The sequence below is a fragment of the Melanerpes formicivorus genome, unplaced genomic scaffold (assembly GCF_026170545.1).
Source record: "Melanerpes formicivorus ecotype bairdi unplaced genomic scaffold, bMelFor1.0.p_v2 SCAF_72, whole genome shotgun sequence".
NCBI lineage: Eukaryota > Metazoa > Chordata > Aves > Piciformes > Picidae > Melanerpes > Melanerpes formicivorus.
Window position 1 is genome coordinate 2748384 of NW_027142424.1, and position 12496 is coordinate 2760879.

At 42.5% G+C, this 12496-nt stretch overlaps 1 protein-coding gene across 6 annotated transcripts in view; it reads left to right on the forward strand.

Annotated features, from left to right (window-relative positions):
* KDM2B (lysine demethylase 2B) overlaps nucleotides 1-12496 on the forward strand; it is a 125136-nt gene that overhangs the window by 74912 nt on the left and 37728 nt on the right. For all 6 annotated transcript variants that reach the window (XM_068163462.1, XM_068163460.1, XM_068163461.1 and 3 more), the window contains 2 exons: nucleotides 1480-1934; nucleotides 9786-9872. In XM_068163462.1, the coding sequence (XP_068019563.1) occupies nucleotides 1480-1934; nucleotides 9786-9872 (542 nt within the window). The remainder of the gene's footprint in view (nucleotides 1-1479; nucleotides 1935-9785; nucleotides 9873-12496) is intronic.

Sequence of the window (12496 nt, forward strand, 5' to 3'; positions counted from 1 at the left end):
TCTTGAGTGCATCACACAGAGGTTCACCTGGCCTTGCAGGGTTTTTATTTGAAGCTACAGAACCAAGCAGCTGGGCAAGCTGCCCTCAGACAGTTACTCTGCCACTGCCTGTTGCATCTTTGTTACCCAGCTGACAAGTAACATGCATGTTTTGCCAGAAGATGGTATAGAGACTGTGCAACAGACAAGGAGCTTCTCCATAATAAGGACACAATCACCAGCTTGTAACGGGGCTTCACTGTTTGTTTTGAACCTCACTGTTAAGCAACCGGATGCTGAGCTTTTTCCTTAATGTCCATTTAATCCTTCCTTAAGCATAATTCACATTGTCCTAATCCAGAGCTACTGCACTGCAGAGCATGAAAGCTGTGAAAGGAATTTCTCATTAATTGTTCAATTGCTGCTTTTTTTTTTTTTTTTCTGTGTGACTTCTGTTTCCTTTGCAGTGTTTTTGTTTGCAGCTTGATCTCATACCCATTTCAGCCAGTATTAAAATTCACATGGACTTAACTGGGTGTTGCCAGTTTTAACTGTCTTTTCCACAGAAATTCCTGCTGTTGCTAGCCTGCCTTCAGTGCTGTTCACTTAGCAAAGGAAATTGTCTAATAAATAAGAAAAGATGTGTGTTTTGGGAAACCTTGGCCACCAGCTCTCTACATTAATTTCACTGCTTGGTCTCAGGGAGTTGGGTAACAATTGGTCTTTTTGGGGGGAAACCTACTATAAAACTAAGATTAATGGTTCTTTAGAATCAGGAACTTCCCTTTCGATTTTCTTGCAGTACCTAGAATGTATCAGGGCCATCATTAAGGAAAACAGCATCATGGAACTGGGAAAATTCTTGCATTTCTCAGTGTGTTTAAGCATCTTGTCTATAAAATAAATATGATTATAATCCTCTGTCTCAGAAGAGCATTGAGTGTTCATGCAGTAACAAGTGGGGCTACTTGTGAGCAACTGTTGGTAAAACAAAGAGGGAGGAGTACTGAGAAGTTGATTTTGTGCTGGGCAGAGTTCCTGGAGGAATGATGATGGACAGCACTTTAACGTGCTTTCTTCCATCATCTCCCCCCCTCCTCTTTCGGTGCTAACGCTCCTCTTAAAGCTGTAAGGCTGTTGAATCTGGCCTCTTTTGGATTTGCAGGAAAATTAATTGTGTGTGACTTAAGAGCTCTGCCTACTCATAATTGAAGGCGTAGAGGACTGAAGCTTTGAAGAAAGCATAATTTTTCCCTAAATGTTTCCCAGTCATTTGAACTGAGTAGATGTTAATGAAAACCAGCACTAAAACAAACACACACCCCACTCCCCCACCCCCCAATTAAAAATCAGCTGAATAGAGCCCATTCCTGTCACTTACTTACCAAGCATTATCCAGTACCCTTTGAAATAAGGCAGTGCCTAGCCCCTGTGGTAGGGAAGTGTGTAAGCTGTGAATTACATTGGGTAAAAATTCAGCATTCTTCTTCTAACTTTCAGATGCAAAAAGACAACGCAGCACAGACAGCTATTCATCAGATTCGTGGTTAGACATGGATGAAGAATCTTGTGATGCCCATCTCCAGGAAGAGAAGGATGACAGTGTGGATAAGAACTCCAAATCCTTGGTGGATGGCTCCTCTTCACCCAACAGCACACACTCAGAAGGGAAGGAAGGTGCAGGAAGAAAACAGAAAGCCACAGTAATGAGATACCTAAAAAGAACTTTGTCTAATGAATCAGATGACAGTGTAAAATCAACGACCCCCACGGACTATCCCAAAACACCAACAGGGTCTCCAGCTACAGAAGTTTCAACCAAATGGACTCACCTCACAGAATTTGAACTGAAGGGTTTAAAAGCCCTAGTGGAAAAGCTTGAATCTCTCCCAGAGAACAAGAAGTGTGTTCCAGAAGGCATTGAAGATCCCCAGGCTCTCCTTGAGGACATGAAGGTGGGTGTGATATCTTGCTGATCCACACAAGCTGTATTCTGTGGGCACAGAAGACAGCAGGAGATCAGAAAGCAAGTTCTGCAGCAGAGGGATGGCAGCTTGGGTGTAGTGACCGGCTTATTCCAGCCTGCTGTGCCACAGGGAGGGAAATGATGCCTTTAACAAAAGCCATCGCCTCTCTGGGCAGATGTCTGTTTGCAGTCTGCTTTAACTGATGCAGTCCTTTCTGACTGTCACAGCAGTGGCCAGAAGTTTAGCTCCTCTCACAGTGCAGCACATATTACACCTCAGAAAGTCTGTTAATGTTTATAGTCTGAATCTGCCCTTTTGGGTCTAGTGTCTTACTGGAGTCTGATTAACTGACACATACAGAATGTAAATACCTGTGATTCAGAAGGTATTGTCCAGCCTTTTCAGTTGGGTTTTTTTTTTTTGCTTTCACCTTTTTCATTTTCTTTTCCTCCATTGCCCTCTATAGGTTGATAATTATTCTCCACTGGTACAATATACTGTTTTTGGAGGCGTGTGAGGAGTGAGTGCTCACCAGTTATGAAACTTCTCTTTAGATTTTTAACATGCTGGAAGTGGTACCTCCCTCCTGAAGACCAGCATGGCCTTGCTGCTGCTAGTCTCAGCCCTGCCTCTAATCTGTGACATCCCTTTGGACTACTCGGTCAGCTTTTCTGTGTTATGTTTTCACATTATGTAAACCAGACATATTAATTACTGCTTTAACAAAGCTGAGAGCAGCATACTCCTGTAATTTTGCTAGTGTTTGCCCAATAAGGCTGAAATTCTCTGCTTGTCCTCCACAGGTCCAGTACCATGAACATTTGGCATGATTTGGAACTGAGTATAGATTCATGGTCTTGTGTTTGGACCACCAGTTCTGTGCTGTTTCTGTGCACAGTGTAGTTCTTCAGCTGCAAATGTTCTATACACAAGAGCTGTGTAAGCCACAATCTCAGGGGAAAAAAATACATGTTTATATGATAAAAGGAGAGCCTGTACTTTTTTAGTTCAAGTAGTGTAACAGCTGCTTAGAAAAGGCTTCAAAGCCAGTTAAAGAAGGCTCAACATATGCAGTGTGCAGTGGAACCATATTCCACAATCTTGGAGCCTGAAAGTGTGATACATGACACTCATTTTGGTAAACTACAAGAACTCAGAAAGTCTTTTCTGGCAAAATCAGCCACTTTTGTGTATGAAAGTGGACGTAGATGCCCAAAGTCATGGCTCTAGATTTACTAGCTTGCTTTGTGTTCAGTCATCTTCTAATCAAAAATCAAAATAAAGCTTCCAGCCCAGAAGCTGAATCTGTGATGAAGGACAAGTGGTAGTGTTATTTTTCCAGACTGGATGCACAGACCAAGTTTCACTTAAAGATTAACTGCCCCTTCTTGAAATTCCAGAAGGGGGCACAGCACATGATAAGGAGTGCAGATGTTCAGAGTATGCTCTTTGGATATTATACTCCATGTCACTGTAAGACATCTTACTAGAACATGGCAAGATAGCCACATGTGAATCTGGTTTAGAGCACTGTGTAAGAGTACAGGCTGTCTTACTTCTCTCCAGAGCAGTGGGTTCACTAGCTACAGACATGGAGAACTGCAAATAGACCTTTAAGAAGGCAGCCCAGGTTTTGCCCTTTTTGGTGATGCTGTGCATTATCTGGTGTTAAGTAAGCATCTGCTACTGTATTTTGTGCATCTTTCAGAGCTGCAGACCTGATGTTCCATCTCTTTTGATAACTGCCTGCTCCTAAACTTTCTCTCCTTGCCAGCACACACTGTAACCATCAGGATGTAGCCCAACATCTGGGTATTTGTGGTTCTCTGCTGGTTAAAGAGCCCATGACCACATCTAAACATCATGCATGCTGCAGAACTGTTTTCTCTGGAATCACCTCTGTATGTTTGGCAAGCCCTGTGATGGATTAGTCAGAACAAGACCTTATAAAAGAATGTTAAACATTTTCTTGAACAGTGCCTGAAGAACTTTCTTACCTGTATTTTTTTTCAATATTGGCCCTCATAAGGCAGCCCTCAATTTTCAGAGCTTGGGAGACAGTACAGCATAGTAAATTATTTAAAGCCTTTATAGTCTGCTTTCACTCTCTCCATAACTCTCCTTACAGTTGCATAATCCACTTCTAGGTGTTCTGAAGCATCTGGGGGAGTTGTACTTAGATCACTCATTGCTTGAGTACACTTCCTCTAAAGTCAGGGTGGAGCCCAGGACTCCCAGTATAGACCTCATCAGCAGGTTGTCTGAGGCAGCCACTGACAAGATGTCTCCTATTCCCCTCTAGTTGCAGGACTCTGGATGCAACAACCCATCACTTCTGTCTGCCGCTGTGTTCTTTGCTGTGCTAGAGAACAGTGTAGTGGAGCCAGAGCATCCTATCTCCTTGTAACACATGTGCTACCAAGGCATGAAGTTTGTTTTATTTAGTTTATTTGCTTTAAAAAAAAAAGCCCACAAACCCAGGTGTATCAGTGAATGTTTAGGGCTCCTTGTTCAAAGGATAGAGGGAAAAGTTACTGAGTGACTGATTTCAGCCCCTTGAGCATTCATCTAGCACAGTGGTCCTTACAGGTTTCCTGTACTGGTTGGTGTGCAGCATGCAGCTACCACTGAATCACAGGGGTGGGAAGGAGCTCTGGAGATAATCTAGTTTTGTTCCATCCTCTCTCCTCAGTGTGTGTGTTAGGTTCATCACACTCTTCAGACCCTGAACATGGTGATTTAACTGTTTCCTTGGGCTTCCCAGTAGTGCTCATCACTGCCGTAGTTGTGTGTTTCAAAATTGGTAATGAGCTGCTGTTATCTCTGGTTCACACACAGGGATCAGGGGTGCAAAGAGATTAAGATACAAGGGCCCATAATTTTGGATACTGGTTTTACGTGGCACAGATGTGATTTTCATCAGCTTGGCATTATTTAACAATGATACTGTAACAGATAGTTTGAATAGTACTGAAACTGTGATTGCTTAGCATTTCTGATCTTTAGCACCCAAGCCAGGCATGAGGAAGAGTAGGAACCTGCAATTCATGACTGCCTGTGGAAACTTGATTTGAAAGATCTGCCCTGTCACTTAGAGCCACAATGGCAGGGGAAGAAACACAGTCCAGTTTTCCAGAATGGTATTTATCTGCTTGACCACTAAATCATATTCCCTCTTAGTCTGCTACTAGTTTTCCTTCAACTTGCACAGAAAATAATGTGTGGATTGCACAGAAAATAATGTGTGGATTTTGCTGATAGCATTAGCAGTAGAGGGAGCAGAAGACTGGCACCTTTAGCCCACCCTGATGAATATCCAGAGCACCACTCATCTGTGTGATTGAATGGATGTGTGATTTGAGTCCTGCAGAAGCAGCTGTGCAGGTCATATGTGCTGTGACTGTATTTGGCTATATTCACAAGGTTTATTTCATGGGCAACTCAACTTTTGGGCATGTGATGTATTAATAATGCAGCCTATAAAAAGTACCCTTTTAGTGCACCCATCTGAGAGTTATTTTTAACAAATGCACAGAAAGAACATGGTCTGACAGAAGGTCTGAAAGCTCTTGCTCTGCTTGGAAAGCTTTAAGTTTCTTCCTGAAGAAAATAAATCCATGTTTATTATAGCAGTTTTATTCCATAATGAAACACACTCAGGAACTTTTTTCATGACATTCAAGTCCATCTTTGTGCTTTGGGAAGGTAATTAATGTGTTCAGAAAACAGGATATGGATAGTTTAGCTGGAGAAAGGAAACCATTTTATTCAGTGGTGTGAAGTTGCACAGAAAAAATCAGGGTAGCTTGCAGAGAGCCTTTGCTTCTCCCTCTGAGCACGAGTCTGGTAAAGGATGGGGGACTGCATTGCTGCTCTTAGTAGTAAATACAGCTATGTGCAGCTATTTAATGTCAAGTAGGTAAGACTGTGAAGTAAAGTAATTTATTTTCCTTATGAGAAGGGAGACTGAAAACCAACCTAAGCCTGTGTAAATTCCTTACACGTCATCTCAGCTCCTAACTAACTGCAACTATCTAGTGTGGGGTCACAGCAATCCAGAAGTGCCAAGCTAATGCCTCTGCAGATTGAGAACCCATTTATCACCGTGATCGATGGACTGCAGCAGCACAAGGGAGGCTTATTTGCAGAGCACAACACAGGCCTCACTTGGGGAGCAGGTCAGTTCTTCCTCAGCTCCGATGAGGAATTAAATTCTTCTTGGCTGCAGCTCTGATGTATGGGCACTGTATCGCCTGAGACTTGTATTCACCACCAACAGAGCTTCTCAGAGGCCTTCAGACAGTCATTACTGCCAGCAGCTTCGCTCTGCAGCAAATGGGATCTGAACAATCGGCCAAGGAGATGCAATACTCTGTATCCAAATGTCTGCTGGGCTCTCTGTGAGCTGTATGTGCAGCAAATGTGAGAGGAGATTGTTGCAGGGATAAACATACCCTCTCTGAGAGTGCTCAGCTGACCCAGGCTGCAGGAGGACAGAAGGCTTGGCAGTGTGGTTTTTGGCAGGGTGAGCAGCCAGGACACTGCAGCCGTTGCCCTCACATCCATGCTGGTGGTGTTGCTGTTGGAGCCACGTGCAGCCTGCAGTGGTACCTTGTTGTCTGTGCCCTGAAATAGAAAATAGTGCAATAACTCCAGCTCCCAGCTTAAAAGCTAAGTAGCAGCTGAACTGTTAGAGAAGTACCTCCACTGATGAGGAAAAAAGAGGGGAGAAAAAATCCCTGAGAAGTCATTTTACTTAGCTAGTGGCCTTGGGGGTTGGAGGAGTTTCATCGAATGGCTTCTCCACACCTAACAAATAGTATGTCAATCTACCAAATATGCAACTGGGGTGGACTTATGCATGAAGAAGAGAACAGAGACATAACTGTCTCCTTGGTGTAGTTTGAACCCCACATCACAGGGCAGGTAAAGGTGAGCAGAGCTTTGATTGTGGCAGGCTGCACCCCACACTGAACTCTGCCAGCGATGCTTGTCTGTGTGCAGCCTCTGATTTCAGCACACAGCGTTTCTGTTTTTACCAGCAGGATGGTAATTCCTTTGCTGCTGTTGGGGAAAGAGGATTGTGAGATCTGCCTCCTCATAATGCCACAGACTTTCCCCACTTCAAAGCAAAAATGTTGCTCGTCTTCAGAATGGGCTGTGGAAGTCCATTAGGGCAGAAGACATTCAGTTTGAAGAACAGAGTTTGTCAAATATCCACAACTCCTTGGCAGCAGGAGAAGATTCTTGTGCAAGACAGATGATATCTACTGAAATATGTTCTTTCTTTTTGTTGCCAAGAAATCTTACCCCCTTCTCATTCTGATGACAGGGGAAAAAAAAACCTCCTTCTACTGAATGCATTTCAGGGAAGTCATTCCTTGCTGGGCTTTTGAAATGAATGGCTAAGCTGAGTCCTTACATCCTTAATCAGCTTCTTTCCTTCATACCTGCTGTTGTCACCACAGCCTTCAGGTGTAATGAATTGGGCACCCTTATGCTGGATGAGCATTGTATTGTTTGTCTAACTGGAGCCCAATGGCTTTTCTTTATTTTCCTCCTTTTTTGGGTTGGTTTTTAAGCAGGTGAACAAAACCCTGCCTTCTCTGGCCTGTTGGGCACTGATACCTGACACTGCAGTCAGTGCAGCCATGGCTTGGTTGTGGTTTTGCTGCTCAAATATCCATTGTTTTCAGCTGGCTGAGATGATCAACTGCCACAGTTTTATGTTTCTTCTTGGGTAATATTTTCACGTGATCCATATGATAACAAGAAACCTTCATTATCTTGCCAAGCTCTTGGAATATGCTCTGCTTTGTGTTGAACTCAGAGTCTCTGACAGTCATTAGTGGAAATGTTAAGGTTCTCTGTCTTACGAGCTCTCAAATTGAACAGTAGCAAAGTAAAGAGGGATTAATTTGTCTTCTGTTTTTATTGCTCTCAAGCTGCTGCCTTGTTCTGGAGAATTTTGGCTTTGCTGCAAGAATAGAAAAAGATCTCTTCATTTTTAGGATTGAAAACTAACTCAGAATGTGGTCACAGTTCAGTTAAAGCAGTGATCATAATATCAGACTAAGGAGGACATGAGAAAAGAGGTGGTGTTTTCCCTCAGCTCAGCCAAGAGTTAATTTGCCAGTGACTAGTCCATGTGTAAAAGTCGTTAGCTGTTTCACTCCAAGAGTATGCTGGAGGTACTCTCAGACTCCCCATCACAGTCAGGTTGGGGCAAGCTGCATTTTACTCCTCACCAGCCAGGCTGTGCCTATGCAAGCTCCTGAGTGCAGCCACAGCGCCGAGCTGACGCAACCGGGCTTGTACTGGAATTGTTTATTTTGGTCATTGGCACTGCTTTTGGACTAGCTAGTATCAAGAATGACCTTACTGATATGATTGTATCTGAAGAAGCAGCACTGTGCTGGTGCTGTAGTGTCTATTAGTGAAGCATTCCTCACTTAGACACAGACTGGGGAATTGGGCAGAAGCCAGCAGGTTGCCTGAGCTCCAGGGAAGGGAAGCCAGCCCCAGGGACACTGATCCAAACCCTAGTGTAGATGCTCATCTGCCTGCTCAGTCTCTTGGGGCCTGGAACATGCCATTATACCCCAGGCTTTAGTTGGATGATTACAGATGAATTCCTAGTGTTCTTCCCATTAAAACAATTACTGTATTTTAAGCTCTTTATGTATAGTGTGAGAAATTACTAATTATTAAAGCTCTGCACTGGGGCTGACAGAGCCTGGTGCATATTGCTGTCTAATCAAGCTTTTTTCTAAGTCTGTATACTTGTGAGCAACAGCATTGAACTTCCTTGTCTGGGGTTATCTCCTAAATTCTATTAGGAGGTAATTTCCAACCTGCAGTTCTTTTTTCTTGTATTGGGAGTGTTATTTCCCCCCTTTTAACCTGTTAGTGCTTATTTGGGATTCAATTTTCAGCAGCATGGCAGGATCCCCCTTCCAACTTGGTTTTTGTTTTCATTTGTTGAAACCCCAAATGAAGAGCTTTGTAGCTGGGTTAGGAAGTAGAGGGTCCTGGGAGGAAAGTGTGGACTCTTCCCAGCTACACAATTAAGTACACTTGGAGTTCTTCCCCACCTCTGTGCTGAGTTATCTGGTCATGGGAGTGAGTCACAAGCTACATAAACTGGTGCAACCTACTCATGAGATTTCTAGGACAGTGCATCAAAGCAAAGGTATTTGGTGGAGGTGGAAGGGAGGGAGGGGTGACCATTTTTTTTTCTCCTTAATACTGTACTGTCCAGAGACAGATCCTTTCCTGGTCTAGTACTCAGGAACCCAAATGCCCTACAAATCACATGAAGTCAATTAGATTCCAACAGCTTTGGCCTGCCCATAGTGTGGAAGGCAGTGCTCTGGAAGCCAGTGTCCTGTGACTGCAGAAATAGTGGCAGAGCCCAGGTGCCACCCAGGTCTTCTGTAAACTTGATTAGGAGAGAACTGGTTGGTTGTGGTGACTGGTGGGGTCATTTGTGATTTAGTGGGCTGAAGTTTAAGGGGAGAGGTACTACTGGTAGTAAAGTGATCCCACTAGAAAACCACCACTCTTTTAGAGATGCCAGTTTTAAAGAAGTCTGTAATATTTGAGGTGATTCATGGCTGATTTTGCTGCCTATTTTGCATCTGGAATCTTAATGACAGGTGCACGAATTTCAGTGTGAATTGGAAGTTTGGAAGCAAAAGTAATTTGCAGAGCTGTTACAAGTCAGTAGAGATCTTGTCACTCTGTCATCAGAGCGGAGCATTGTCTTCTGTGAGCCTCTGCATGCTTTAGCTGGAGAAATATTTCACTGGTTAATAAAGGCATTTTTGTTTGCAACAGAACATACTAAAGGAGCATGCTGATGATGACCAAAATCTTGCCATTTCGGGTGTCCCTGTGGTCAGCTGGCCCAAGAAGACCGCAAAGGTAATGAGAGACAACTACTTACTAATCATTGTTCTGCTGCAGCTTGGCGTTTGTTTATCTCTAATCTGACAAAGTGCTGTATGTGATACTTTGGCAGCTGTGAGCATTTTTAACATTAAATGTTATTTTTAATGGTTTTATGATTAGGTGTTGAAGCAGACCATAAAAGTGCCTCAGCAGGAAGAAATCATTCGAGTTTCCATTTAAAAAGAATTTATTTGGACCTTACTGGTCACTATAAAGCTTTGATAGGTCTTAGTCATTTACTAGTCATGGTTAAAGCTAAACAAGTTGATGCAACATGTTGTGTGAAATTAAATGATGTGTAAATCCTACAAACTGGTCACTTAGTGAGTGCTCTCATCTGGATGAGAGGATGTTTTTTCTCTTATGCTATGAGACCTCATGAATTCTCTGTACAAATGTGCTACTTTGGAGGGGTGCTTCCGTCCCTGTAATCTTCATTTTTCCTCCCGTGCATGGGAGTAATTCTCTTTGCTTTGCAGGAGATCCATGAGGTTTGCATCATTAATGCTTATAAAGGGTTTGAAATAATTCACTAAAGAATAATGTCAAGAGGCTGGATTTTATTTATAACAGTGGTGTGTTTACCACCCTCCAGTTATTCAGCATGCTGCAAAAGCAGCTTTGCTTATTTAGAAGATGTCTCATCGCTTCTATTTTTGCTTTAATTTTTCACTGAATTAGTTTTATAGTACATAATTCCTTTAGAAATGCTGAAAGGGTCAGTCAGCTTAAATCAGGCTTCTATCTGAAAATCTGTTGTTGTTGCTACCATTGTAAATAACTTACAAATAATTGAGTGAATTATTTTCCCTGTTCTCAGTTTTGGGCTGTGGTGATTGTTATAATGGCTTTGCATATAATCTGTTGTAGCCACCAGAATTTGCTGGTTTTGCATGGGAAGAAGGAGACCATAAACACCCAGCTGCCAGAGGAGAGTGGGACAGGCAGAGCATATCATGTTCCTTCTTGGTTTCTTTTTCAGTTTTAGCTGAGCATATTTCAGAGAAGTTAATATCTTGTTAAATACCTATTTCCCTTTTAGTTTGTAAGAAGCCCATGGGACTGTGCTTTGTGTTTAAAATGTTTGTTTAAAAACAGCAGTGGAAAGCCTAGAGAGGAGTAAATGTCTGATCTCCATTCCTCTGCTTTGATAGCTGCTGTGCCTTCATCAGTCAAGTGTACTGTAGGCACTGAACAAAGTGAAATATCTGTGAACAGAGGAAAGCTGGTGTGTGAAATGCATAAAACAAAACTAAGCAACCACTGACTCCTGTGCTACATCTTTTGAGCTTGTGGTAGAAGTGAGGATCTTTGTGTTTTGAGGCTTTTCTAAGCTTTGGCGTTTGTTAATGTTCCTGTTGGCTTTATTTTGGAATCCTTGATAGATGGTGCATTTCTTGTCTTTTATTTCTGTGCATTGGCAACATAAGTGTAACTGTAAGAGATTTGTATTTTGTGTGACTTAAATCCTATCCCTCTTTGCAAAATCCATCTTGCTGCCTGCAGGGGGTTTAGTTTGGTTTATTTTTCTTAAAAAAAAGCCCAACAAACCACAAGCTTTCTGGTGGTTATTTTCCTTTAGCCTTTATGAAATCACAAACTTTCAGAGGGCATAATTCTCTGTGCTAAGGTGTAATTACAAACAATTAAGCACATTGGCTAATGACAGATATGAGAGAAACTTTGACAGAAAATCAGAATTTCGATTAAAGTTTGGAAATAAACAAAACTTTGTAACAGAAGAAATTTCTTTCCCATCCTTTCCATATTTACTTTGCTTAATCTGCAATCAGTTTGTGTTGGGTTTTAGTTACAGGGGACAGGCGCAGATATGGCTGAGCGTTTCCAGAAGAGTTTGTCGCCGTGCTTTTAACTGGCAGATGTCCATCTCACCCTGCACGTTACAGCTATTTCCCTTGCCTGGGAAGAGAGGCCAAGTGAGCAGGAGAGGAAGACAGGTCCTAGACTTGAGCCTTTGAGTCCCAGATTAAAATGTAGTGGAAAGACAATATAGGGGAGATATGTGTAAAAGCAGTGTTAGTAGTTCAACTTAGTTATTCCTCCTCGGTTCCTTCTAGATCCTGATAATGAATTAGAAGGTTTTACACAGAAGAAAACCCTTAGGGAGGGGGAAACTCCCTTTAAAATTGGTTTGTAGCTGGTGGAGCAAGTCTCTGTGGCCAGAAGATTCTATAAATGTTGATCACAATGCAAGAGAGTAAAACCTACTAGGAATTTTCCTTTCTATAGCATTGCTTTTCCTTTCTATAGCATTGCTTTAGTAGTATGTATTTGAAATACCATTTAACAGTGCCCCTCTTGAGATGCTGGTATGTAAGGGAGTGGCAGATACTATACATGATGGCACCAGCTATCATGGGGCTGGTAAGAAGACATTGTAGCTGATAGATCAACTTCCAGGAAGAGGAGGATTGTCTGATTCCAAGATCATAAGCAAAAAGAAGGGAACCGAATTTCAGAAAGAGGAGGCACTGAATGGAAAACGTGGCTCTTGCTTTCTCCCAAGAGAAGGCTCCAGAAGAGATTTAGAAAGAGCAGCAGATGGAGAAGGAAGAATAAAGCCAGCATTAAATGCC